Source organism: Pan paniscus, chromosome 3 (genome assembly GCF_029289425.2).
Source record: "Pan paniscus chromosome 3, NHGRI_mPanPan1-v2.0_pri, whole genome shotgun sequence".
NCBI lineage: Eukaryota > Metazoa > Chordata > Mammalia > Primates > Hominidae > Pan > Pan paniscus.
The window spans coordinates 149,594,541-149,621,670 of NC_073252.2; the positions used below are offsets into that span (position 1 = coordinate 149,594,541).

At 43.4% G+C, this 27,130-nt stretch overlaps 1 protein-coding gene across 2 annotated transcripts in view; it reads right to left on the reverse strand.

The window, feature by feature from the left end:
- GATB (glutamyl-tRNA amidotransferase subunit B) overlaps positions 1–27,130 on the reverse strand; it is a 90,254-nt gene that overhangs the window by 43,716 nt on the left and 19,408 nt on the right. For both annotated transcript variants that reach the window (XM_003815888.5, XM_008968902.4), the window contains exons 3-5: positions 4,831–4,944; positions 2,301–2,499; positions 1,431–1,553 (exon numbers count right to left, since the gene is read on the reverse strand). In XM_003815888.5, coding sequence (XP_003815936.3) covers positions 1,431–1,553; positions 2,301–2,499; positions 4,831–4,944 — 436 coding nt within the window. The remainder of the gene's footprint in view (positions 1–1,430; positions 1,554–2,300; positions 2,500–4,830; positions 4,945–27,130) is intronic.

Genomic DNA, 27,130 nt, shown 5'->3' on the forward strand with positions numbered 1-27,130 from the left:
ATGAGTTCTTGCCACTATCGTTTATCTCTTGGCAAGGACCCAGATGGGACTATTTCTGAGTTAACAGGTGGCCTATTTATGATCCCATAGGGTTGGTAGGAATCACAGTTATTTTGAAGAAGAATGGGATAATAAAAACTTTCTTAAAGCAATCAACACTTGGAGCATAAATGGATAACCATCCAACTTGCCCACATTTCATTTATGTTCTGTGGATTAAAAAAAAACTGGCATGAGTGATAAATCTAAAATTGAGAATTCTCTTACTCTAAAAGAGAGTGTTGTCTCTGTAAAGAAACTTGTAGGCAGCTAACCTTTATGCCACTCAAACTCATGTGGCTGTGTTTTTCCAGTCTTTAAATAAAATAGCAAATAAGCAAGTTCTGTCCTCAGATTCAACATGTACCAGGGCTCTGATGTTATAATTTGTTGCTTATTACACATCCTATGTGACAAATGTGGCATTACAAATCCAGAAGTCCCCCTGTAACATGCAAATACATTATGTGACATGCTAAGCTTGGTAAACAGTATTATCAACCAGCATGGAGATGAACATCATCATCAACGGGATTTCCTGGGCACCTGCTGTGACCATTGTACAGTGCTATGGAAAAGTACAATTGTAGATTCAGAACCTATATTTTGTCTCCTCTCCATCAGGGTGTGCTCTGAGGGTGGAAGAAGTTTTCAAAAAGTCCCTAGGAACAGAGAACAGGAGAAAATGATAGCAGAGGCTACCCTTTACGGACTTATGGGAGAGCAAAGCAGTACCAGACCAGGGCAAAGGACACCTAGAGCCATGAGGAAATTGAGTGTGACCAAAACCTATGATCTTTATATGTAATTTACAAATGCTTATAATGTGTGGTCTGGTCCCAAGGGTGCAGGTGTTTCTTTTATTTGTTTTAGTTTCCCACTGTATTTCCACTGAACTTAATTAAGATTTTATCTCAGGGTAAAGTTTTCATAACCTTGGCTTATAGTCAATATAATTTGGCTTCCGCTGTATATGGATGAAAAATCTACAAAAGGAAAGAAACAGACCCAAAGGAAAAGAGGCAACTAATTATGAAGTGCTATCTATACGGTACTCACTAACTAAGAACTGTTCTTGATAAACAGTGTCTTCTTCCTGAGAAAGACTGAACTGTTCAAAGCCATCATTTCATTAAGGGTTTGGTGTCTCTGCAATGTTGTTGGTCGTATATTTATATTTGGTTGGGGGCTCATCAAAGAATCCAAGGAAAATTCTAAAAAAACAAACAAACAAACAAACAAACAAACAAAAAACAGGGTTGCAAAAGGCTGGGGAAAAAATGGCTGCAAACAACCTCAATATAATAGACAGAAAATAAAACTAAAGTCAGAGAGGTTCTAGAAGGCAGGAAGGGAGAGGGAAAGAAGAATACTGCTTCTGTGGCTTCTACCTGCCATGTTCGCCTGGCTGGTCCCCAGGGCTTGAAGGATCAGCTGCAGCTCCCTGACAGCTGTTGCCGCCTCTTCTCCACAGGACATGTCGGGCTCCAGGACCACCTCCAGAAGGCCCACTCCTACCAAAGAGGGGCAGAGTCAGCCTCACTGCAGCTCTCCAATTTCACCAACAGAAAAATTAGGCCTAAGTTTCAGGAAAACCCTGCCTTACTGAAGGACTCTCAGAGTGGTTCTAGCCTCTCAATCATTTCTCTTCCCTCCCACCTTTTTTTTTTTTTTTTTTTTTTTAAAGAGGCGTCATCTTGCTCTGCTGCCCAGGCTGGAATGCAGTGGCATGATCATAGCTCACTGCAGCCCTGAACTTTTGGGCTCAAGTGATCCTCCCACCTCAGCCTCCTGAATAGCTGGGGATACAGGTGTATGGCACCACACCTAGCTGTTAATCTTTTGGCGAGTAGGTCTCGCTATGTTGCCCAGCCTGATCTCAAACTCTGCGTACAGTGATCCTCCCACAGCCTCCTGAGTCACTAGCATTACACGTGTAGGCACCTAGGCTCCACGTTTTGATTTTTAAATGTTTCATTTCTTTTAATGACTGCTTAAAATATCCAGCTGCTGGGTCTGTGACTAGGTGGATAGGTTTGTCTAACTTCAGGGTGAGTTATTAGCAAGCCTAATAATTACAGTTCAAGCCATGTTCGCTAGTCAGCTATGCCAATCCCAATGCTGATATTTTAGTCTCCATCTGTCAGGCTCCTGTGACTGCTTTCTCAATTTGTTTAAGAAAACTCTAGCGGTGAAAAGAGGGCCCTGCAATCCAAGAACTGAAGTAGGAAGGAGAAATAATGAAAACACTCCAAGCCTACCTGCCCTGTTCAAATCAATGAGCGTCTGAGACCTCAGGTTGTCGTGGAGGCTTTTGCCACTGTCTTGCTCCAACTGGATCTGCTTGATCCTCACCGTCTTGGGGATCACCTGACTCTGCTTCTTCCCTGCACAGACGCCATATATCAAGCTCCCATTCACAGCAATTGGGAGCCTCTGCTGGGTAATTTGGTAGCCTGCCTGCACACAAACATAGGGTAAACATAGTCACTGGTCCACACATAAAAGCTGGGATCCAGTTTACTATCCCTTTTACAATGTCACACAACGACAGGCCTACTTAAAGCAAAAACAACAAGAAAAAAAGGAAAAGGAGAAAAAAATTAGTTGCTGCATTGCAGCCATCATTGAGCCTGGTCTCTTCTGCCCCTGCCATCACCCCTTCACCCTCCCCAAATCCTCCACCCCTGATAACGATGCAATAAACAACACGAATTCATCCCATTGCCCTCACTAAAGTGCTGTATTGGGGAATAACAATAATGTCATTGTCAGGGACCCCTAAGAAAAGAATTTATTGTTTCCATCCAGCTCATTAGCCTAAACTCTGCATCTCATTACCAGGCTCCTGGCAGACCCTCCTTATTCGGAATGCTGGCTAAGCATTTTGCCATGTACTCTCCACACGGCCAACAGCAGTTGCTAGTGTGTGTTTAAGCTTGTTTTGTTTCTGCTTTTTAAAGGAATCAATCATGGCAGCTGCCCTCCCTGACCCAACTTCCCTAGCTCCTCCAGTCAGAAAATGCTGTGACACTCCCCCTCCATTAACGGAAGGCACATGGTACTAAAGCACTGATGGATCCTGCAAGGATCCCTCACCTGCTTCTAAGTGGAAAGGAAGAATTACTTCCAAATGCACAGAGGCACCAATACGCACTAAAGAGATAGCAGGTCAATGAGGAGAATTGGAGAAGAACAGAGAATAAAAGCAAAGGCATCTGTGGCACTTCCTAGGTCCCAGGCGCTGCTCTCACTGTGTTCCCTCAGTTAATTCCACAACAACCCTAGGAAGGAGGAACAAGGCGTGGAGGGATTAAGACCTTGCCCACAGCCACATACAGAGCTAGTGAGCATCAATGTCAATGTCTGAATTCAGATGGTCAGGCTCCAAAATCCGTGTCTTTCACCACTTGGCAGGCCAGCAGTTTAAGAACTTTAACTGCATCAGAAATACTACTGTGCTTGTCAAAAGACAGACAGCTTGGCCCGACCTCAAAGGTTTCCGATTCAGTAGGTCGAGGGTGGGGCCTGAAGATTTATATTTCTTACCAGTTCCCAGGAGATGATGATGTCAGTGCCCTGGGGACCACACTTTGAGAATCCTGCAAAAGGCTAACCCGTTTTCTATGCTGAGACGGGAAGTCTCAATTTGTAAAACTAAGCTCTGGGTAGGGTTGTTGGATAAAATATAGGACACCCAGTTAAACCTGAATTTCAGAAAAAACAACAAATGCTTTATTATATGAGTATGTCCCATGAAACTCTGGATTATTTGAACTATCTGGGCCAGAAAGACCAGAAAGCCACAGATGACCAAAACATCTCATTTTAGTCATATTATTACTAAATCTCCCACCTCAACCAAACTGTCTGTCATTCTTAAAAGATAAAGAAAGGCGGTTTAATTCTTTCCGCCCTACCAAACAGTAGACTTGCTGAGAGGCTGGAGGCCAGAGGGGAAAAGCAGCAGCCACTGGAGAACGCAGGTCTTACTTGTATTTTTTATTTAATTCTACTCGTGCCCTCACCCACTAAAAAACAGCTCGCCCCAATCTTCAGTTCAAGGAGAAAGAGGTGAAGCAACATCACCACTTTTGTTTTTCTGAATCAGACCAAACGAAACATTATTTTGGGAAACCCATTCAACATTTCAGTTTTGTTCCCGTTCAATAGTATGAAAAATTGGCTCTCACTCACATGGTGTGGCTTAAAGAAAAAAACTTTTTAATTTTCAGAAAAAAGCGGGTCAATATGGAGTTTACTGCTCAGCCAATTACTGTTCTTGGTCCAGATTTCTGGTTCATGTTTCCGCTTACTATTGTCCACTTACTTGCTCCTTGTGAGATGACAGAAATGTCTCCAAAGGAGACAGCCCTATTATTGGGAACTTCAACTTAAAAGCGAGACGCTCTCGCTCTGCTGACAGAACTACAGTATGCATTTACTGTTGCATCAGCCAGAGCCTTAGCTTTTGTACTAACAGGCAATTAGCACCAAATATCACGGCCAGGCTGAGCCTGCGAACAGTGGCTTCTACTCCCTGTGCAATTGAGCGAGCCACCAGAAGCATGAGGTAAGCAAGAAGTCAGCAATCAGGGCAATTGCATCCAATCTAGTAACCATCAGGGGCACCTGCCTGCATCAGGGCTGGGCCGAACTTCCTGCTGGGATGGACACAGTGCTGGCTGAAAACATGAGAGGCACAGCCCCTTTCCCTCGCTCCGACCCCCCACAGCAGGGCTGGCCCAGCTCTGAGAACTTGCAGTGGGGTGGATCACAAAGTGTACTTACAGGGAGGTCTGCATAGAAGTAGTGCTTCCTGTCAAACAAGGACTTCTTGTTTATGTGGCAGTTCAGAGCCAGGCCTGTCATCACCGCCGCTTCTACACACCTCCTGTTGAGAACCTATGGGAACACAACACACAGTTCCTCTCAGAACCGCAGGCTGAACAAATGCTTCTCCCACACACTGACATCCTCGCTGAATATGCAACTTGGCCCTTCAACAGGCATTATCTCTGGTTCTCTGGGTGGGCAGCTCCAGTTCACAAGCCGACTCTGTTTGCCTGGGAATCAGGGAAGGATATAAAGAAGAAAATGTATGCAGCAGTGGGTCCCACCGGGCACTTAAGGAACTGCCACATTGGGAACCCTTTCCCCCAATGCCCGGCATCAAAGCTAACAGGAAGAGTCGCAGAAAAGCTTAGTGGAGTGGTTACTACATAGAATAAATCTAATCTCACTCCCTCTACAAACAGAATAAGGGGCCGGTCAGAATACACAAGAGGCACTGATTGCTGAGAGGAGTCCTGAGGAAGGGTGGCTTCACTTTGACAGAAAAAGAATGAACTTCTGAAAACGACAGGGCCGTAGCCATTTTCTCAAGGGCTAGGAAATGTGGCACAGCTGTTGCCTGGCTTTCTGTCCATGCCAGGCCAACTCCCTAAAAGTGGAACGCCAACGGAGGGCCTGTCCCACACACTGGACGACTCCGTGCTGCTGGTCTCTCTGGGGGCACCTGGTGCTCCAGTTCCCTCTGGGTGCCACCCTGCCCCACTTACAGGAGTGAATGACCAAGAAATGGCTGGCACACTTCCCAGCACCAAAGAATGTCAAAGCTTTTAAGAACACTGGGGGTCTGGAACTAGACAACGAGATAATGTAGCCTAGGAGAAGGAGCATTAAGTTCTCGAGTCAGGTTCAAATCCCACTTCTGCTGTGACTAGGAGTCTCAGTTTCCTTGTGTCTAAAAGTGGGATTTAAGATCTACTTTGCAGAACAGATAAAGTGATAGCTGGAACACCTCCCCTAAGGTAGAGATTCAATAAATAGTTCATTTCCCTACTCTACTTTGGGACAATTTTGGAGGATGTCATGTTTGCAGATGAAATATATTTCTATTTTTGTTAGGATATTTATGATGTTCTTTAGTATATTTAATATACTATTATTGATATAGATAGGGCCTTCTAGTTGAGCATTTCCACATCCACCATTTTATTTCAGCCTCACAGCAACGCTGTAAAATAAGGAATCTGCATTATTCCAATATTTCAGATTAAAAAAACAAAACTAAGACCCAAAGAGTCTAAAACATTTGCCCAAATTCACAGAACTGGCAAGTGGTAAAGCTGCCTGTAAAGCCCACACATGCCCTGGCTGAGAGGCGGCAAACAGAACTTCTGTGGTTCAGGGACTGGCTCTTTAGGCTGGGATGACGAGTGTAGACCAAACACAGATTTTAAAAACAAATTTCTACAACAAAATGGAAGGGGTATTTCTATTTACTGCAATATACGGTCCCCAAAGAAAACCTAAACAAGGGCCAGGCGTGGTGGCTCATGCCTGTAATCCCAGCACTTTGGGAAGCCAAGGCGGGTATATCACGAGGTCAGGAGATCGAGACCATCCTGGCTAACACAGTGAAACCCCGTCTCTACTAAAAATACAAAAAATTAGCTAGGTGTGGTGGCGGGCACCTGTAGTCCCAGTTACTTGGGAGGCTGAGGCAGGAGAATCACTTGAACCCGGGAGGTGGAGGTTGCAGTGAGCCGAGATCTCGCCACTGCACTCCAGCCTGGGCGACAGAGCGAGACTCCATCTCAAAAAAAAAGAAAAAGAAAAGAAAAAAAGAAAACCTAAACAAATCTCCCGCCTAGTGACAACATCACACCCTTATTTTTCAGGACTCAGGTTATAAGATGGAGCCATTTCACAGTTTCTATTTGGAGTTCTTCATTCTGTGCCTAATAATGTCAGCTCTGCAGCAATAAAGGTTTTCAAGAAAAGATGTGTGGGGAACAGGAGGCTCTAATTATTGATGTTTTCACTTGCCTAATGTCTGGCATTTTACTGAGCGGTTGTTACCGAGATACAAATATAGCTGGTGGAGAATCCCGCCAAATCCAAGCCTGATGATTCGGGTCCAGGCACACAGAACATGAAGCTGCAGTCCCGACCCTGGGCTTTGCTCTTCCTGGGGTCAGAATGCAGCCAGCCAGGGCTGGCTCGTAAACTGCCTGACTCCTGGTCTGCACCAGTTCTGCCTCATCATTCCCTCTGCTTTCCTAACCACTGCTTTCGCTCTCATTTCAAGCTTCTTTGCCCCTGAGACCAAGCTGCTTCCTCCTGCTAGGCATGAAGAGAACCCAGGTTATTTTGTTTGTTTATTTTCAAGCATGCACCATAGCCTCCCTGTGGGAGAAGAGTTGAGGACCATCACAGACTCTCACTGTGTCCGTGTGCACACAAGCGCACGGGCACTTCATAAACCACCACTTTCCAGAGAAGAAGGCAGTAAAACACACAAACATTACAGTGATACTGAGAATATGCTTTAATCTTTTTTTGATGATTTAGAAGCCATGAAGTACTTCAAGGTCAGAATTATAAGCATCAATCATCACACGTTACAGCTGCACAGAGGGCCCAGTAAACAGAGAGTGTCAGTTAGAAGAATGCCAAGAAAAAAAGGAATTTCCTAGGATCTTAGTCAAGCTGCTTGTGACAGATGGAAGTCCAGGTCAGCATGTTCTGAGGATAGGATACAGAATGGGAAAATTCAACTTGGGCTGTCTTCACTCTGAAAAAAAAAATTCTTAAATGTCTATAAAGCACTAAACTTTAGGGGTACAGAGATAAATAGGACTCTGTCTCTGCCCTCAATGAATCCGCAGTGGTGACATGAACCTGCCAGCATCTGCAAACCCTTTTCAAGTTTGTCTTTCATACTAGGGTGATCCTGCTAAAATTGTGGATCTGTGGCATTCTGTTACCTGAAGTCCCTCAATGGCCCCTGATGTTCCCACGACAAAGGCCAAGCTCTTACATGATCAAACTCCTGCCTACATCTTCAATTTCATCTACCACCATGTCCCCCCACAACACCTCTGCTGTAGTTCCTCTGTGCAAACCGTGCTGATCTTCTGATTCTCCCCATTCTTATTCCCTTCAAAATCCTAGTGAGATGTCACCACCTCTGTGAAGCCTTCCTTGTTGTCCTTTCTGTGTACCTCTTCTGACCTTCTACACACTCCCATTGGGGCTTCCATCACAGTGGATTGAATTTGTTCACATGTATTTCCACACAATTGCACATTTCATGAGGACAGGAATTGTCTGTTCACCCTTGTATCCCTGGAGCCTAATACAGAACCTGAAAAATTGTGGTATTTGATTAATGTGTGTTGAGCTCAAAGGAGGAGGGAGGGGATGATATCAATGGACGATTTCAGAGAGGCAGTGATGCCCCAGTCTCCTCTAAGGTGTTACCTGCCACATGCTGGCCTGCAAACTTGTTTCTGGAAGTGCCCTGAAGTGACAACTGATTGTGTGTGATACGATCAAGATGTAATTTAAAAACTAAAAAGACTAACTTGGCTTGAAGAAAGTATGTTCCAGAATTTCTCTGTAATTAAATGACTACAAAGGATCTCAGGGTTAGCCATAGCAGCTCTCGTTTGGAAAGAAGGCAGCAATCTTTGGTACTCATGCAGCACACCTTTCTCAGCTGAGCCTTCAGAGGCTTCTTTTTGGCTTCAGGAAGGGTCAGCAGCGAGTATTTATTGTGCACTGACACTGTGTCAGGAGGTGTGCTGCACATCACACACACATGCCATTGAATCCTCTCATTCCTAGGGTAAATACTATTATGATCCTCATCTCACAATGAAGGGAAGCATAGAGATGACACAGTTTGGTCAGGGTGACACATGGAAATGGCAGAGCCAGGAAGTCAGACCCCAGAATCCAGGCTCTCAACCACTATATTCAATCTGAAATCTTACAAGAAAAAAGCATGTTAGTTTTAGCTATCAAGACTACTAACAGCAGGCCATAACTCCAGAGCAGCACCTCAACCCAAATCCTACTGTACATCATTTAAGGCAGATGCTATTTCTAATGTGTTTCTTCTTGCCAGTTTCTCCCTCTTTAGATTTGTTTCCAGATGTTGAACTCTCAGAGGGCAAGCATTGTGTTCTTTTAACTACATGAAAGAATTGAGTGTTCTTTCAGTGCAGTCTCTGGCATGTGGAGTGCTTGGTGATGGGTGACCCTACATGTTTTCTCAACGAGCAGAGGATGTTCTATTGCTAGACTTCAGAAACCCTTAGACACAGGCACCCATACAATGATTTATCAAATAAGAGGCTAATTCTTCTATTTAATCAGAAGATGAGAAAGCTGTGATGGGTAGAGGTAGGAGATGAGATAAATACACAGTGGGTGGCCAACAAATTTTATGACTAGTAGAGAGAGATAAGGCACATAATGGCCAGGAAAAAGATCTTGGGGTGGTGGGTGGCGGGAGTAGCAAATAAAGAATTGCTTGTCTGGCTTATTGTAAGACCTGAGTAGTGCTGCAATCATAACTTGTTTGAAACCTAAGATACATCCAGCTCATAAGGCAGCATAAACAACTCAGAGTTTGCATGAGACCTCTAAGGGGACACAGCGACCCCAATTTGAGAAACAGGCTTCTAGTTTTAACATTTATTTAGCTAAACCAGACAAATATTCCATGATCTCTGAGACCATCATTTAACAACAACTCCCAACACTTTCAAACAAATCACCAAGTTCTACACATTCTACTTTCTTAACATTTCTTGATTTTTCCCCTCCTCCTCTTGCCTTCAGTTTTAATTCAGGTCTTTGTTTAAACACCACCCACTCCCACCAGGACTTCTGCCACTCACCACCTGGCCAGGAGGTTTCTCTGCCTCCATTTTCAGCCCTCTAGTCTCTCTTCCACACCTCTCCTAAGGTGACCTTTTTGAAGGATAAATCCGTTCATGTAATTCCTCTGCTTAAAATCCTCTTCACTGCTTCCCAGTCCTAACAGGATAAAGTCCAATTGCCTGGCAGAGGCTTCAATGCTCTTTGTGGTCTACCCCGACCACCTCTCTAGCTTCCTCTTCCTCCAGTCCCCCTGACCACCATGCTCCTGCAGCCAAACGTGACACATGCTTTCATACAAACTGCTGCTTCTGCTGGGAATGCCCTTCTTCCTCATCTGCTTGAGCAAGATCTTAGTATCTGGCAAGACTTTCGGATGTCACCTGTTTTGTGACATCTTTCCCACCACTACTACAGTCTAGGTCTTTCTTCCATTTAGCTCCCCTGCACTTGGGGAACACACTGTCTCCCCAAACAGACTGAGTTCCCTGAGGGCAATCAGGTCATTTTGTCTTATTCTTCTTTGCCCCATCACCTAAATATAATACCAAGCTGATTAAATGAGATAATGAATAATTTAACATTTCCTTTATCAACATTCAAAAGACTATAAGCTGTGACATAAAAGCAAATTGTTCTACAAAATGTATGAATCAGGAAAAGGAAACCACTCTTTTAACACAGAGGCTTTATTACACATGAGAGAAGAGCTGAAACGTCAAAGAGGGCACATTTGGGCAAGTTAAGAGATTCTCAACAGCAGGAGGCCACTCCTATCACAGGGTATTGGGGCCATCAGAGGATGCTGGAAACACACTAGAAGCTGGAGCCATGGGTAAGACCCATCCTCTATCAGAGATGTTGCTGGAGGCAGAGCAAAGGCGAAATACCCTCTTGCTCCTTTCCTCCTACCTCTAGTCTTCTATCAGAGCCTCCTGCTGGCCTAACCCAGCCAGAAGCCAGCCGAGCTGGGGCTCTAGGATCTGTAGCCTGCAGGAGCAGCCTCCCTGCCATTCAGAGTGGAGCAGCAAAGTGGTGTAGCACAGAGCTGAGAACACACAGGCCATGACTACCACAGCAAATACATACAGTTCTATGTTCATTTCTGTCCTTTTTTCTTTTGATAAATAAACAGCTATTCAAAAAAACAATGCCACTCTCTAGTCTGTCCAATCAACTTAAAACTGAACATTTTGTGGACACCCTTTTCACATGCGTGGAGCCAAGAATTATGAAATCCAACTAATTTATAAGGAACATTTGTGATAACTCATCTGGATTGAACTCAACTGTAAATCTACATTAAATACCAGGAAAGGGTTTGCTAAGCAAATTAACAGAATAAAGAAGATTATATAACTTACTTAAGTCCATAATATATTCTCTAGGATTTTAGTACTTTTATGTGAAATTCCACTAATTACAAATAAATCTATTCACAAAAGCCAGTCTCTAGGATCTATACTGAGAAATATCTTGTTATGTACTTCAAAGGAATAACATTGAATGTCTTTCTAAATAGTCCTCAATTCACACCATTTCTCTCCCCTTCCTACTTTGCCCTCAATTGGTGAGCCCACGATGCTGTAACACCCAAAGTTAGTCCAATAAGTATCAGCACATCCTTAAAAAATTGAGGCGACATGGCAAGACTAGAGTCCTTACTGAAAATCCAGCTGGCAATTCCTCTCAGGCATCAAAACAAAGAGTAGAAGGTGATGTTTTCCAAAAAGCCCACATGGCAATTACTCTGTGAAACTGATGCTATACATGACAAATCTGATAATTAGGATATAGCATGGTAAATGCTTTAATTTATGGAGAGAAAGCAATTAAGATTTATTAAGTAAAAAGAAGCCAGTAAAACAGGCTTTATCTTACTGCTAACCATAAATTTGTCTCAAAGCATGAACTCCCTCTGATTCATATTCAAAGCAAAAGTTACCACACGGATAAATTTTCATTACAGTTGAGAATATTGCTCCCCTGTTTCCGCACCCCTACACCACTTCTCACCACTGAGCCCTTTTATCATCACCCAAAACAAATACAAAACCTCTTGTGCTATAATAATTAAGCTTGCTGAAACTGGTCAGTTAATTTTTTAAAGTGGAATTTTACCATCCAAAGGTACTCCTTTTATGCAGGTATTAAGTATTTATATTAACAGAACCACATAAATATATATGTTCTTTATCCTTAAGCACAGGCATTGCCTAGGGACAAGGAGAATGTGAAGGCTACATTTCCTCTTTTGTTTAAATCCCTCTTTCCCGAAGGGGAAAGAAAATCAAATAGCCATCGCACAGGAAGCAACTCTGATTCCAAAGAAGAGAAGTGTAGTCTGGCAGGTTCAACTATCCTCAGCTCCCAGTTTTCTCCTATTCTGAGCTCTCTTATACTAATTCCATTCCCCAGGGGTGGTCAGGAGCAAGGGGAGGAAATTTTCCTTGGTCCAGAGTGTCAAAAGTCCCATTTTTCTCATCTGGGATTCCATCCTCTTCCTGCCTTTGCCTACCTAGCAAGCTCAGGAGGCCACGGTCACCATGAGGCACTTGATGTCAGCATGGCTTTTGGCACTGGGGCTATCTCTCTTTTCTTTTCTTCTTTTTGAGACAAAGTCTTACTCTGTCGTCCAGGTTGGAGTGCAGTGGCCCGATCACAGCTCAAGGCAGCCTACATCTTCCAGGCTCAGGGGATACTCCCACTTTCGCCTCCTGAATAGCTGGGACCACAGGTGTGAGCCACCATGCCTGGTTAATTTTTTAATTTATATTTTGAAGAGACGAGGTCTTGCTATGTTGCCCAGGCTGCTCTTGAACTCCTGGGCTCAAGCGGTGTGCCCGCCTCAGCCTCCCAAAGTGCTGAGATTTCAGGCTTGAGTCACCATGCCCGGCCCTTTATTGCTTTTCCATGTACCACTGGAATACTAAGATCTGAGATTTACCTCAGGGATTTTAGAAAAAGGACAGAAAAGTCTTTGGCCTACATCAGTCCTAGGTCCACCCCTAATATGGATGAAAAGAGCTCTCCCATGATACAGTTTGGTTTGCTTGGATTTCACTTTGGGATTGGAGGCCAATGGCCCAACTGCTACGGCATACATTTGTGAAATCTCATACTTGGCCAGTTAGCCATGTTAGATACGGAGGTTACAGTGGTTGGCGGCCAGTAAAAGACAAGACTGGGTGTGTAGATTAACTGGTCTCTATTCCTTGTTCCCACAACATTCTCAACAGTTACTAATCTGGCATTACTCACTGGTGATTAACCTGATCTCTGAGAAGACATATACTAATTGATGAACTAGGGCAAAATTTAGTCAGAAAGAACAGAATCTGAATCTTACTCCTCACACTAGCCATGTTATCTTGCACAAATTACCTTACCTCTCTAGGCCTCAATTTCCTTATCTGTTTAGGGAAGAATAGTTATTTGGCAGGATTGTTCTATGAATTAAATAAAATAACTTCACACATAGCAGACACTTAGTAATATTAGTTTCAGAATGAAAGTGTTATTAAATGCAAAGTGCCTATCTCAATCGAATCTTTCATATGTAAACTTTTCCAGGAGGCATGGGAATTTGATGTGAAAAGGGCTAAACAGCTCCACAGATCTATTAGTCTGGATTTATAATCCAAAATAAGGCACAACAGATGCTGAAATTATGTATTATGTCAACATAATATTTCCCCCTTAAATGATAACCAACACCTTTTGTGATAATTACTTGTGTTATCTCCAGTGGACTAGAGACCATATTTCTTAATGTCTCAGGGAGCTTACATGACTTCATTTTCTTTGTTTCATAATGAAGCAAAAATTTCCTGGATAACCTTGTATGCTTTCCCATGGCCAAAAAAAGCTCCCATGTGCACTAAAAGAAATGAGCTTCTAACAGGCTGAAGTTACAAACCAGTTAACTGAGCCAATTTTTACTCCCATCTCATTCTTGCCTGCCACACATCTGTAACTTCCTGTCTTCTAAGCTAGTAGCTACTTTTGAAATTCAATGAGAATTGATGAAGAAGAGATGTATAAAGGATATGGGAATCATGTAAAAACACAAAACCAAACAAACAATCAAAAATATTGTTCTTTTTGAATACAACTTTAGGATATGGCCAAGATCTTTAGTGAAGAAAGATTTCTCCTACTTCAACTCTGAATATTTGTCTTTCTCTTGTTTATAACTTTTTTTAAAAAAGTATATTAATATTTAAAAAGCTAAAACACAAACTCATTCATTCTAGATTTGCCCCATACTGAAACTGTCAAGTCTTTTCTGATGTGTCCTAAAATTTACTCAAGAGACTCTACACCTGGAGAGATCTGATGCAATGACAAACTATTTCACATCACTGAAACCTCAAGAGGAATCAGTGATAGTAACAAGAAACATTAATTTCATGACTGAAAAGCTCTAATAATCAGAATGAGATTTACTTTCTTCTTTATATATAAGATTAGTATTAAGTTGAAAGATTTGACTATTGCTAAGAAACAAAACAACTGTCTTGAGCCAACCAAACTCTAAGTAAGAAATGCAGCTAAGTATTCACTATTGATATGAATACAGGATCAGGTATGAATGAGGCCTATGAATATCAGAAACAAATTCCTAGAGATACGTGCCATTTTGTCAAAAGTGCACCTGCTATATATTCACCAGCCTCACAAATGTCCTGAGAAGTGAGTCTCTGGAAGAGTCTATCAGGACAGAGACTTTTAGGAAGAAAAAGCTACCTTTAATTTCACACATCCAATAGGAATGCATATAGCATCATCTTAGAGGCTTCTTAGTAAGTCATAAAATCATGGAGGTTCGTAAGAGAAAGAAAGAAAAAACTGCAAACTTTCATAGGGCAAACTCCCTATTTCCTTAATTATGTTTGCTTTAGGAGTAGATAGTAAGATAAAATAGCTGGCCTGGACATTTAAAAACTGTCAATGTCATGAAGAAAGGAAAGAAGGAAGAGAGAGAAAGAGAGGAAAGGAAAGGAAAAGAAACAAAAAGAAAAAGGACTAAAGAGACATGACAACTAAATGCAATGGGTGCTCTTTGACTGGATCTTTTATTGGGGGAAAAATAAAGGACAATACTGAGACAACTGTGCAAACCTGAATATGAACTATGTTTTAAATAACAGTATTCCATCAACATTAGCTTTCCTGAGTGTGATAATCATACTGTGATCATAGAAGTGAACATTTTTATTCTTAGGAGATAGCTGCTAAGATATTTAGAGAGGAAGTGCCATGATGTCTGCAACTTACTCTCAAATGGCTCGTCCAAAGGAGGAAAAAAAAAATCTAGGTGCAGGATGGATTTCATTGTGCTATTCTTTCAACTTTTCTGTAAGTTTTAATTTTTTCAAAACAAAAAATGTTGAAGAGAGTGGAAGGGTTGGGTAATTCTTCTATCTAGGTGAGATGGTACAAGCCTCCCACACAAAACTCAAGGAATCTATTAACTATGAAGAGAAGAAGGAGAGTCCCTAAAGGAGGCAGGAGCTATTGAAACTGATGCTGGTCGGATCATGGCAGACGGGAGGCAGGACTAGATTGCAGCTCCAGACAGAGCAGCATGCGGAGGCTTGCATTGTGAATTTTACCTCCAGATCAGCTGCAAGAGCAGGCCAGCAATCCTGAGAAAACTGCTCCTACAGGACCCGGGAGACACCCCAAATACTCTGGGAAGTGGAAAGCCTCAGGCAAGTTTTCAAGCCCCACCTGCCCTCTGCCTGGAAACAGACTCGGGGTGTGGTGGGAGTGAGACTGGCCCTTTGGTTTGTGTGGGAGCTGGGTGAGTCCTGTGACTGCCAGCTTTCCCCTACTTCCCTGACAACCCGCATGACTCAGCAGAGGCAGCCATAAATCCTCCTAGGCACACAACTCCAGTGACCTGGGAATCTCATCCCCATCATCCACAGCAGCCACAGCAAGACCTGCCCAAGGAGAGTCTGAGCTCAGACATGCCTAGCCCTGCTGCCACCTGATGGTCCTTCCCTACTCAACCTGGTAACGGAAGACGAAGGACATACAATCTTGGGAGTTCTAGGGCCCCGCCCACCACTGGTCCCTCTCCATACTGCAGCTGATGCTCTCTGGAAAGCACCACCTCCTGGCAGAAGGCCAACCAGCACAAAAATAAAGCATTAAACCACCAAAGCTAAGGACTCCCACGGAGTCCACTGCACCCTCTGCCACCTTCACCAGAACAGGCGCTGGTATTCACGGCTGAGAGACCAATGGATTGTTCATATCACAGGACTCTGTGCAGACAGCCCCCAGTGCCAGCCTGGAGCCACGAAGACTCACTGGGTGGCTAGACCCAGAAGACAGACAACAGTCACTACAGTTCAGCTCAAAGGAAGCCACATCCACAGGAAAAGGGAGAGAGTATTATTACATCAAGGGAACACCCCATGGGACAAAAAGACCTGAATAGCAGCTTTCAGCCCTGGACCTTCCCTCTGACAGAGCCTACCCAAATGAGAAGGAACCAGAAAACCAACGCTGGTAATATGACAAAACAAGGCTTTTCAACACTCCCCCAAAATCACACTAGTTTACCAGCAATGAATCCAAATCAAGAAGAAATCCCTGATTTACCTGAAAAAGAATTCAGGAGGTCAGCTATTAAGCTAATCAGGGAGGGACCAGAGAAAGGCGAAGCCCAATGCAAGGAAATCCAAAATATGATACAAGAAGTGAAGGGAGAAATATTCAAGGAAATAGATAGCTTAAAGAAAAAACCCTCTCCCTCCCCCTCCCCCTCTCCCCACTGTGTCCCTCTCTCTTTCCACGGTCTCCCTCTGATGCCAAGCCGAAGCTGGACTGTACTGCTGCCATCTCCGCTCACTGCAACCTCCCTGCCTGATTCTCCTGCCTCAGCCTGCCGAGTGCCTGCCATTGCAGGCGCGTGCCACCACGCCTGACTGGTTTTTGTATTTTTTTGGTGGAGACGGGGTTTCGCCATGTTGGCCGGGCTGGTCTCCAGCTCCTAACCGCGAGTGATCTGCCAGCCTCGGCCTCCCGAGGTGCCGGGATTATAGACGGAGTCTCGCTCACTCAGTGCTCAATGTTGCCCAGGCTGGAGTGCAGTGGCGTGATCTCGGCTAGCTACAACCTCCACCTCCCAGCCGCCTGCCTTGGCCTCCCAAAGTGCCGAGATTGCAGCCTCTGCCTGGCCGCCACCCCGTCTGGGAAGTGAGGAGCATCTCTGCCTGGCCACCCATCGTCTGGGATGTGAGGAACCCCTCTGCCCGGCTGCCCAGTCTGGGAAGTGAGGAGCACCTCTTCCCGGCTGCCATCCCGTCTAGGAAGTGAGGAGCGTCTCTGCCCGGCCGCCCATCGTCTGCGATGTGGGGAGCGCCTCTGCCCCGCCGCCCCGTCTGGGATGTGAGGAGCGTCTCTGCCCGGCCGTGACCCCGTCTGGGAGGTGAGGAGCGTCTCTGCCCGGCCGCCCCGTCTGAGAAGTGAGGAGCCCCTCTGCCCGGCAGCCACCCCGTCTGAGAAGTGAGGAGCCCCTCCGCCCGGCAGCTGCCCCGTCTGAGAAGTGAGGAGCCCCTCCGCCCGGCAGCTGCCCCGTCTGAGAAGTGAGGAGCCCCTCCGCCCAGCAGCCACCCAGCAGCCGCCCCGTCCGGGAGGGAGGTGAGGGTCAGCCCCGCCGGGCCAGCTGCCCCGTCTGGGAGGGAGGTGGGGGGTCAGCCCACGCCCAGCCAGCTGCCCCGTCCGTGAGGGAGGTGGGGGGTCAGCCCCAACCCGGCCAGCCTCCCCGTCCGGGAGGGAGGTGGGGGGTCAGCCCCCGCCCGGCCAGCTGCCCCGTCCGGGAGGGAGGTGGGGGGCGCCTCCGCCCGGCCGCCGCCCCGTCCAGGAGGTGGGGGGCGCCTCTGCCCGGCCGCCCCTTCTGGGAAGTGAGGAGCCCCTCTGCCCGGCCACCACCCCATCAGGGAGGTGTACCCAACAGCTCATTGAGAATGGGCCATGATGACGATGGCGGTTTTGTGGAATAGAAAAGGGGGAAAGGTGGGGAAAAGATAGAGAAATCAGATTGTTGCTGTGTCTGTGTAGAAAGAAGTAGACATAGGAGACTCCATTTTGTTCTATACTGGGAGAGGTTCTTCTGCCTTGGGATGCTGTTGATCTGTGACCCTGCCCCCAACCCTGTGCTCTCTGGGGCATGTGCTGTGTCCACTCAGGGTTGAATGGATTAAGGGCGGTGCAAGATGTGCTTTGTTAAACAGATGCTTGAAGGGAGCATGCTCATTAAGAGTCATCACCACTCCCTAATCTCAAGTACCCAGAGACACAAACACTGCGGAAGGCCGCAGGGTCCTCTGCCTAGGAAAACCAGAGACCTTTGTTCACTTGTTTATCTGCTGACCTTCCCTCCACTATTGTCCTATGACCCTGCCAAATCCCCCTCTGCGAGAAACACCCAAGAATGATCAATAAAAAAAAAAAAAAAAAGAATTTTTATAATTTTAATGAGAAAAATTAAGAAACAAAGATCTGTGAATACTATCATTATAATTTTGTTCAAAAACATGGAAAAATGAATAAAAAGATGCTAAAATTATATTAAAAACTATGTAGAAATAAAAAGATAAATATTAAAAAATCTAAAAAATTCAGGAAACTTTGGACACACTTTTATAACTGAATGACAATAATGACACAACCTATCAAAACCTCTGGGATACAGCTAAGAAGGTGCTAGGAGGAAAGTTCACAGCCCTAAACACCTACATCAAAAAGTCTGAAAGAGTACCAACAGACAATCTAAGGTCACACCTCAAGGAACTAGAGAAATAAGAACAAACCAAACCCAAACCTAGCAGAAGAAAAATAACCAAGATCAGAGCAGAACTAAATGAAATTGAAACAAACAAAAAAATACAAAAGATAAATGAAACCAAAAACTGGTTCTTTGAAAAGATAAATAAAATTGATAGACCATTAACAAGATTAACCAAGAAAAGAAGAGAGAAAATCCAAATAAACTCACTGAGAAATGAAACAGGAGATATTACAACTGACACCACTGAAATACAAAAGATCATTCAAGGCTACTATGAACACCTTTAGGCACATAAACTAGAAAACCTAGAAGAGATGAATAGATTCCTGGAAAAATACAACTCTCCTAACTTAAATCAGGAAGAATTAGATACCCTGAACAGACCAATAACAAGCAGCGAGATTAAAACGGTAATTAAACAATTGCCAACCAAAAAAAGTCCAGGACCAGACAATTCACTGAAGAATTCTACCAGACATTCAAAGAATTGGTATCAATCCTTTTGACACTATTCCACAAGATAAAGAAGGAATCTTCCCTAATTCATTCTATGAAGCCAGCATCACCCTAATACCAAAATCAGGAAAGGACACAAACAGAAAAGAATATATCCTCGATGAATGATAGATGCTAAAATCCTTACAAAATACTAGCTATCCGAATCTAACAAATATAAAAAAGATAATCTACCATGATCAAGTGGGTTTCATACCAGGGATGCAGAATTGGTTTAACATATGCAATTCAATAAATGGGATACACCACATAAACAGAATTAAAAACAAAAATCAAATGATCATCTCAACAGATGCAGAAAGGGCATTCGACAAAATCCAGCATCCCTTTATAATTAAACCCTCAGCAAAACTGGCACACAAGGGACATAACTTAACGTAATAAAAGCCATCTATGACAAACCCACAGCCAACATAATAATGAATGGGGAAAAGTTGAAAGCATTCCCTCTGAGAACTGGAACAAGACAAGGATGCCACTCTCACCACTCCTCTTCAATATAGTACTGGACGCCCTAGCCAGAGCAATCAGACAAGAGAAATAGAAGGCATCCAAATTGGTGAAGAGGAAGTCAAACTGTCCCTGTCTGCTGACGATATGATCTTTTACCTTAAAAACCCTAAAGACTTCTCTAGAAAGCTCCTAGAACTGATAAAAGAATTCAGCAAAGTTTCCAGATACAATTAACATACACAAATCAGTAGCTCTTCTATATAGCAACAGTGACCAAATGGAGAACCAAATCAAGAACTCAACCCCTTTTAAAATAGCTGCCAAAAAAAAAAAAAAAAAAAAAAAAACTTAGGAATACACCTAACAAAAGAGTTGAAGGACCTCTACAAGGAAAACTACAAAACACTGCTGAAAGAAATCACAAATGACACAGACAAATAGAAACACATCCCATGTTCATGGATGGGTAGAATCAATATTGTGAAAATGACCATAGTGCCAAAAGCAATCTAAAAAGTCAACACAATCCCCATCAAAATACCACCATCATTCATCACAGAGTTAGAAAAATTCATATGGAACCAAAAAAGAGCCCGCATAACCAAAGCAAGACTAAGCAAAAGGAACAAATCTGGAGGCATCACACTACCTGATTTTAAACTATACTATAAGGCCACAGTCACCAACACAGCCTGGTACTGGCATAAAAATAGGCATAGACCAATGGAACAGAATAGAGAACCCAGAAATAAACCCACATCCTTACAGTCAACTGATCTTCAACAAAGCAAACAAAAACATAAAGCGGGGAAAGGACACCCTTTTCAACAAATGGTTCTGTGATAATTGGTTAGCCACATGTAGCAGAATCATACTGCATTCTCATCTCTCACCTTATACAAAAATCAACTCAAGATGGATTAAGGACTTAAACCTAAGACCTGAAACTATAAAAATTCTAGAAGATAACATTTGAAAAACCCTTCTAGACATTAGCTTAGGCAAGGATTTCATGACCAAAAACCCAAAAGCAAAAGCAGTAAAAGCAAAGATAAATAGCTGGGACCTAATTAAACTAAAGAGCTTTTGCACGGCAAAAGAACAGTCAGCAGAATAAACAGAAAACCCACAAAGTGGGAGAAAATCTTCACAATCTATACATCTGACAAAGGACTAATAACCAGAGTCTACAACAAACTCAAACAAATCAGTAAGAAAAAAAAACAAACAAAAAATCCCATCAGAAAGTGGGCTAAGGACATGAATAGACAATTCTCAAAAGAAGATATACAAATGGCCAACAAACATTATGAAAAAATGCTCAACATCACTAATGATCAGGGAAATGCAAGTCAAAACCACAGTGCGATACCACCTTACTCCTGCAAGAAGGGTCATAATCAAAAAATCAAAAAACAGTAGATGTTGGCCTGGATGCAGCAATCAGGGAACACTTCTACACCGCTGGTGGGAATGTAAACCAGTACAGCTGCTATGGAAAACAGTATGGAGATTCCTTAAAGAACTAAAAGTAGAACTACCATTTGATCCAGCAATCCTACTACTGGGTATCTACCCAGAGGTAAAGAAGTCATTATTTGAAAAAAAAAGATACTTGCACACGCATGTTTATAGCAGCACAATTCACAACTGCAAAATCGTGGAACCAACCCAAATGCCCATCAATCAACAAGTGGATAAACTGTGGTATATATATATATATATATATATATATGAATACTACTCAGCCATAAAAAGAAATAAATTAACAGCATTTGCAATGACCTGGATGGGACTGGAGACTAAGGCGTAAGAATGATACAATGGACTTTGGGGACTCAGAGGAAGAGTGGGAAGGGGGCAAGGGATAAAAGACAACATACATGGTGCAGTCTATACTGCTCGGGTGATGGGTGCACCAGGATCTCACAAACCACCACCGAAGAACTTATTCATGTAACCAAATACCACTTGTACCCCAATAACTAATGGGAAAAAAAAGAAGAAACTAATGCTGACTTGTAAACCCCACATCCTGCCACTTCCATTCACTGCTGCTGAAAATCAGCTCTAGAAAGAAAACATTACATATTAAAGCTATCTACCTAAACTTTCCTATGCCATAGATTCAATTAAGCTATGGGATATTATTAAGGCCCTTGTGTATGTAATCAAGTATGGTGCAACCAAAATCTGTTAAGAGAATTCCACAGTATCTATAGAAAAGTATATAAACCCTGCAAATAGACACCATATACATGCATAATCAAGAGTATGAAAGGAAGATTTGTTCTTTTAACTGGTAGGAAAATAATTTTCCCCAATTATATATTTTCTAGCTGAAAATACTTTTAGCTTCCCCCAAAGCTGTATGTGTGTCTTATTTTCTATCAGTGCTTCCATTCTGTTGCCTCACTATGTAAATGTATATGTATATTTATCAATTTGTGCTTCTCTGAAAGACATCTGTGACTGAAAACTTCTCATTAATTGTTACTCATACTGTTGTGAATACATGCCATCCTAAGTTATGTCAGGATAGTATGATGTAAGTGTTTACCACTGCCACTCCCAGCCCAACTCTATTGGCCACTATGAAGTGGAAGTATCTGTGCTCACATTTTAATGATGCAAAGTTAAAAACATGAGTACTGATATGGTTTGGCTGTTCCCCACCCAAATCTCATCTTGAATTCCCACATGTTGTGGGAGGGACCCGGTGGGAGGTAATTGAATCATGGGGGCAGGTCTTTCCTGTGCTGTTCTCGTGATAGAGAATAAGTCTCACGAGATCTGATGGTTTTAAAACTGGGAATTTCCTTGTGCAAGCTCTCCTCTCTTGTCTGCTGCCATGTGAGGCATGCCTTTCACCTTCTGCCATGATTGTGAGGCTTCCCCAGCCAGGTGGAACTGTAAGTCCAATAAACCTCTTCCTTTTGTAAATGGCCCAGTCTCAGGTATGTCTTTATCAGCAGTGTAAAAATGGACTAATAAAGTAAACTGGTACCAGGAGTGGAGTGTTACTGAAAAGATACCTGAAAATGTGGAAGTGACTTTCGATCTGGGTACCAGGCAGAGGCTGGAACAGTTTGGAGGGCTCAGAAGAAGACAGGAAAATGTGAGAAAGTTTGGAACTTCTTAGAGACTTGTTGAATGACTCTGACCAAAAGCCTGATAGCGATATGGAAAATAAGGTCCAGGCTGAGGTGGTCTCAAAAGGAGATGAGGAACTTGTTGCGAACCGAAGCAAAGATGACTCGTGTTATGTTTTAGCAAAGAGACTGGTGGCACTTTTCCCCTGCCCTGGAGATGTGTGGAACTTTGAACTTGAGAGAGATGATTTAGGGTATCTGACAGAAGAAATTTCTAAGCAGCAAAGCATTCAAGAGGTGACTTGGGTGCTGTTAAAGGCACTCCGTTTTATAAAAGAAGCAGAGCATAAAGTTTGGAAAATTTGCAGCCTGACAATGTGGTAGAAAAGAAAAACCCATTTTCTGAGGAGAAATTGAAGCCAGCTGCATAAATCTGCGTAAGTAATGAGAAGCAGAATGTTAATCCCCAAGACAGGGGGAAAATGTCTCCAGGGCACATCAGAGGTCTTCACAGTAGCCCCTCTCATCACAGGCCTGGAGGCCTAGGAGAAAATGGTTTTGTGGATCAGGCCCAGGGTGCCCCTGCTGTGTGCAGTCTAGGGACTTGGTGCCCTGCATCCCAGCCACTCCAGCGTGACTAAAATGGGCAAAGGTACAGCTTGGACTGTTGCTTCAGAAGGTGGAAGCTGCCAAGCCTTGGAAGCTTCCACGTGGTGTTGAGCCTGTGGGTGCACAGAAGTCAAGAACCAAGGTTTGGGAACCTCCACCTAGATTTCAGACAATGTATAGAAATGCCTGGATGTCCAGGCAAAAGTTTGCTGCAGGGGCGGGGTCACAATGGAGAACCTCTGCTGCTGGGCAGTGCAGAAGGGAAATGTGGAGTCAGAGCCCCCAGAGCCCCAAGACAGAGTCCCTACTGGGGTACCACGCTGTGAGAGGAGGGCCACCTTCCTCCAGACCCCAGAAAGGTAGATCCACTGACAGTTTGCACTGTGTGCCTGGAAAAGCCACAGACACTCAATGCCAGCCCGTGAAAGCAATCATGAAGGAGACTGTACCCTGCAAAGCAACAGGGTGGAGCTGCCCAAGACCATGGGAACCCATCTTTTGCATCAGCCAGCGTGACCTGGATGTGAGACGTGGAGTCAAAGGAGATCATTTTGGAGATTTAAGATTTGACCTGGTTGGAGGTAACTGAATCATGGGGGCAGGTCTTTCCTGTGCCATTCTCGCAATAGTGAGTAAGTCTCACGAGATCTGATGGTTTTAAAGATGGGAATTTCCTTGCACAAGCTGTCTTCTGTTGTCTGCTGCCATATGAGACATGCCTTTCACCTTCCACCATGATTGTGAGGCCTCCCCAGCCAGGTGGAATGGTAAGTCCAATAAACTTCTTTCTTTTGTAAATTGCCCAGTCTCAGGTATGTTTTTATCAGCAGTGTAAAAATGACTAATACAAGTATTATAATAACACCAAATAAAATTTATGTGCTACTTGAGAGTCTATGAAGTGCTTTCACATATATTAACTTCTCTGCACAGATGTAAAAATGAAAAAGAATCAGAGATAAGGTAAATAAGATAGCTAGCTGGCTGTGATAAGTAAACAGAGGTTATGAGTGACTACAGGCATCTTAAATGTTTACGACCAGCTATAAAGGAAAAATTCCCTGCTATGTTTTGTCGGAAATGAACAATTAGCAAGTATTGCAGCAGCGAGTGTAATCTGGTGCTTATACTAAGAATAGGGACCAGGCAATTCTCACTTCTATTTTTAGCTGGGTTCATGACCTCTTTGTGTCCTTGGATAAGTCAGTAAGACCATCAGTTTCCTCTCCTATCAACTGGGGTTGGAGCCCCTGACCTTGCTCATTGGGATGGCCTATGAGTTGGCAAATATCACTGAAAATTCAAAATGCTATTGACAATCACATATTATTGCCTGTCTGCATTTCCTAAGAAAGCTGCAAAGCATGACAAAGACCCTTGATTGATTACGCTTCTTGCTTCTATAATTGTAAAAGGAGATACGTGCATAAAAATTTAGAATAGAATATTTTAAGGCTCCCGGGAGCACTAATGCCTTTTGATTCCCAGTTATTCTCCCTGCCTCAGCTCCAGTCCTTATTATAATGATGTACCCAGTGGTGAAAGGCTGGGGAACACAAAGGCTCACTAGCAAGAATCCTCTGCCATGAGGAACAGAATGCTCTTCAGAGGAGTCCAGCCTGACTACCTACCCATGCCAGAATCACCAAGCCTACGTTTGTCATCTCTGGTATGCCAATGGCAAAATGACCTCCTAACTTTGCCAAGATTTTTAAAAGAGCTGAGGAAAAGAACTCCCCAAGATGCCGCAGCGTAGAAAATAGCCAACTCTCCCCACAATGTTACATGTGAAGCCGCAAACACACATAAAAATGGCCAAGAAAGGCCAAGCCAATGGCCTCAGATGACAAGTGCATCTACTTGCAGTATAAACAAAGAATTCCGCAAGACTCACCCAAAAACAGCTTCTCACATCTACGCCCAGACATGATGTGACACTGGCTTCATGCTTTTGAGGGCACAATTTGGGCAACGGTCATTCCCCTGCCCCTAGGTTTCCATGTGACAGGACTTTGCTTTCTACTCTGTATTCTCTTGTCCCCAAAAGAGTGACTTTTGTGACAAGTGACTTTGGGAAATGGAACCACATGAGTGGGTTGGCCCCATGGCTGAGCATTCCTATAGAAGCTTATAGTATAAATTATCAGGACAAAGCCTGCATGAGTTCTTCCTAATCAACATGCCCACAATGATGGGACAGTCAGCTCTACTCTGGCGACATGATAAGCTTTCTGCAGAAGCAAGTTCGTCCTCTACAAGTGAAAAGCCTGCAGTTTTGGAAAGCTGAGTTCAACAGAGGCAGCAAGTACTAAAAAGCATATGGCTAAACATCACGTTGCATTTTTCAATCAAGCTATTATCTGTAATAAAGCTGGTATGTTCATTTCCATCTGTCTGACTTCTGTGCTTATTTCTCAGTTGGTTCTGACTCAAGACAGGAAGCGAGTATTATTTTTATTGACCCACTAAAACTACACAATATCTTCCTAGAAACTCTTTCCTAGTACAGTCGTGCATCACTTACCAATGGAGATATGTTCTGAGAAATGCCTTGTTAGGAGACTTTGCTGTTGCATGAACATCGTAAGAGTGTACTCATACAAACCTGGATGGGACAGCCCTCTACACACCTAGGCTACAGGATATAGCCTATGGCTCCTACGCTACAAACCTGTACAGCATCTTATGTACTGAATACTGTAGGCAACTGTAACACAACAGTAAGTATTTGTGTATCTAAACGTATCGTCATGTATTATGCCATGATGACAAGATGGCTATGACATCACCAGGCCATAGGAATTTTTCAGCTCCACTGTAATTTTATGGGACCACCATCATATATGTAGTCTGTTGTTACCAAAATGTCATTATGCAGTACATGATGTACTCATAAAAACCATCTAGCAATCCCCGCAGCATCACCAATGATGCCACAAAGCAGAAGAAACCCAAGAGGGCAGCTGCCATGGCCAGGCATGTATTGCCTTTGCAGGAAGAGCTTTGCCAGGCCTGCTGTAATTTGTTAAGTTCGGGAACTGTCCATGGAAGAAAAATGAATGGTACCCAGCTGCATGATTTCAGGCTGCGTTTTTATTATAGGCTTCTAGTATAAATCACCAGAACAAAGCCTGTATGAGCTACTCGAATGGCAGAGACAAAAATAGTGTCACAGAACACTGTTAGGTTTTGTTTTTGGACTACTACATATTTATATCACCAAAAGACTCCTAAGCTTTTGTACTCCCAGGCATCTTTGGTAATGTGTTCATACTTTATTTTCTGCACACTCCTACCTCTCTTTCCAGTACAGGAGTGCCCCCTTATCCATGAGGGATAGGTTCCAAGACCCCTGGGGGATGCCTGAGACCTCGGATGGTACCAAGTCCGACATAGACTATTTTTTTTCCTATCCATAGGTATGTATGATGAAGTTTAATTTATAAATTATGCACAGCAAGAGATTAACAACAATAATAAAAAAGAACAATATACTGTAATCAAAGTTATATGAATGTGGTCTCTCTCAAAATATCTTATTCTCCTGTACTGAGGGTAACTGAAACTACAGAAAGGGAAACTACAGATAAGGGAGTACTATTGTATTACAGATTTTTGGTTGCAGTAGTGTACAAAATTCATTTTGAACAGTTAATAATTCTAAGTATAACACTGCCTTCTCTAATAAGGGCTTATCATTTTGCTCCATATCTCATCCATGTGCATATTTTTGAGGGAAAACAAACCAATAAAAGGATGTGGAAATGGGAGAAAAGGCGTTCCCAAACAATACTGGCAGTTTCTTGCTCAGGAATGAATCTGTGGGGAGATGAGCAAGCTGCCTGGAGACTTCCATTACTAGGAAAGGAACACCAAGCTCCTAAGAAACACTGCTGAGTCAGGGAGATGCTCTGCAGACCCAGAAGATTCACCC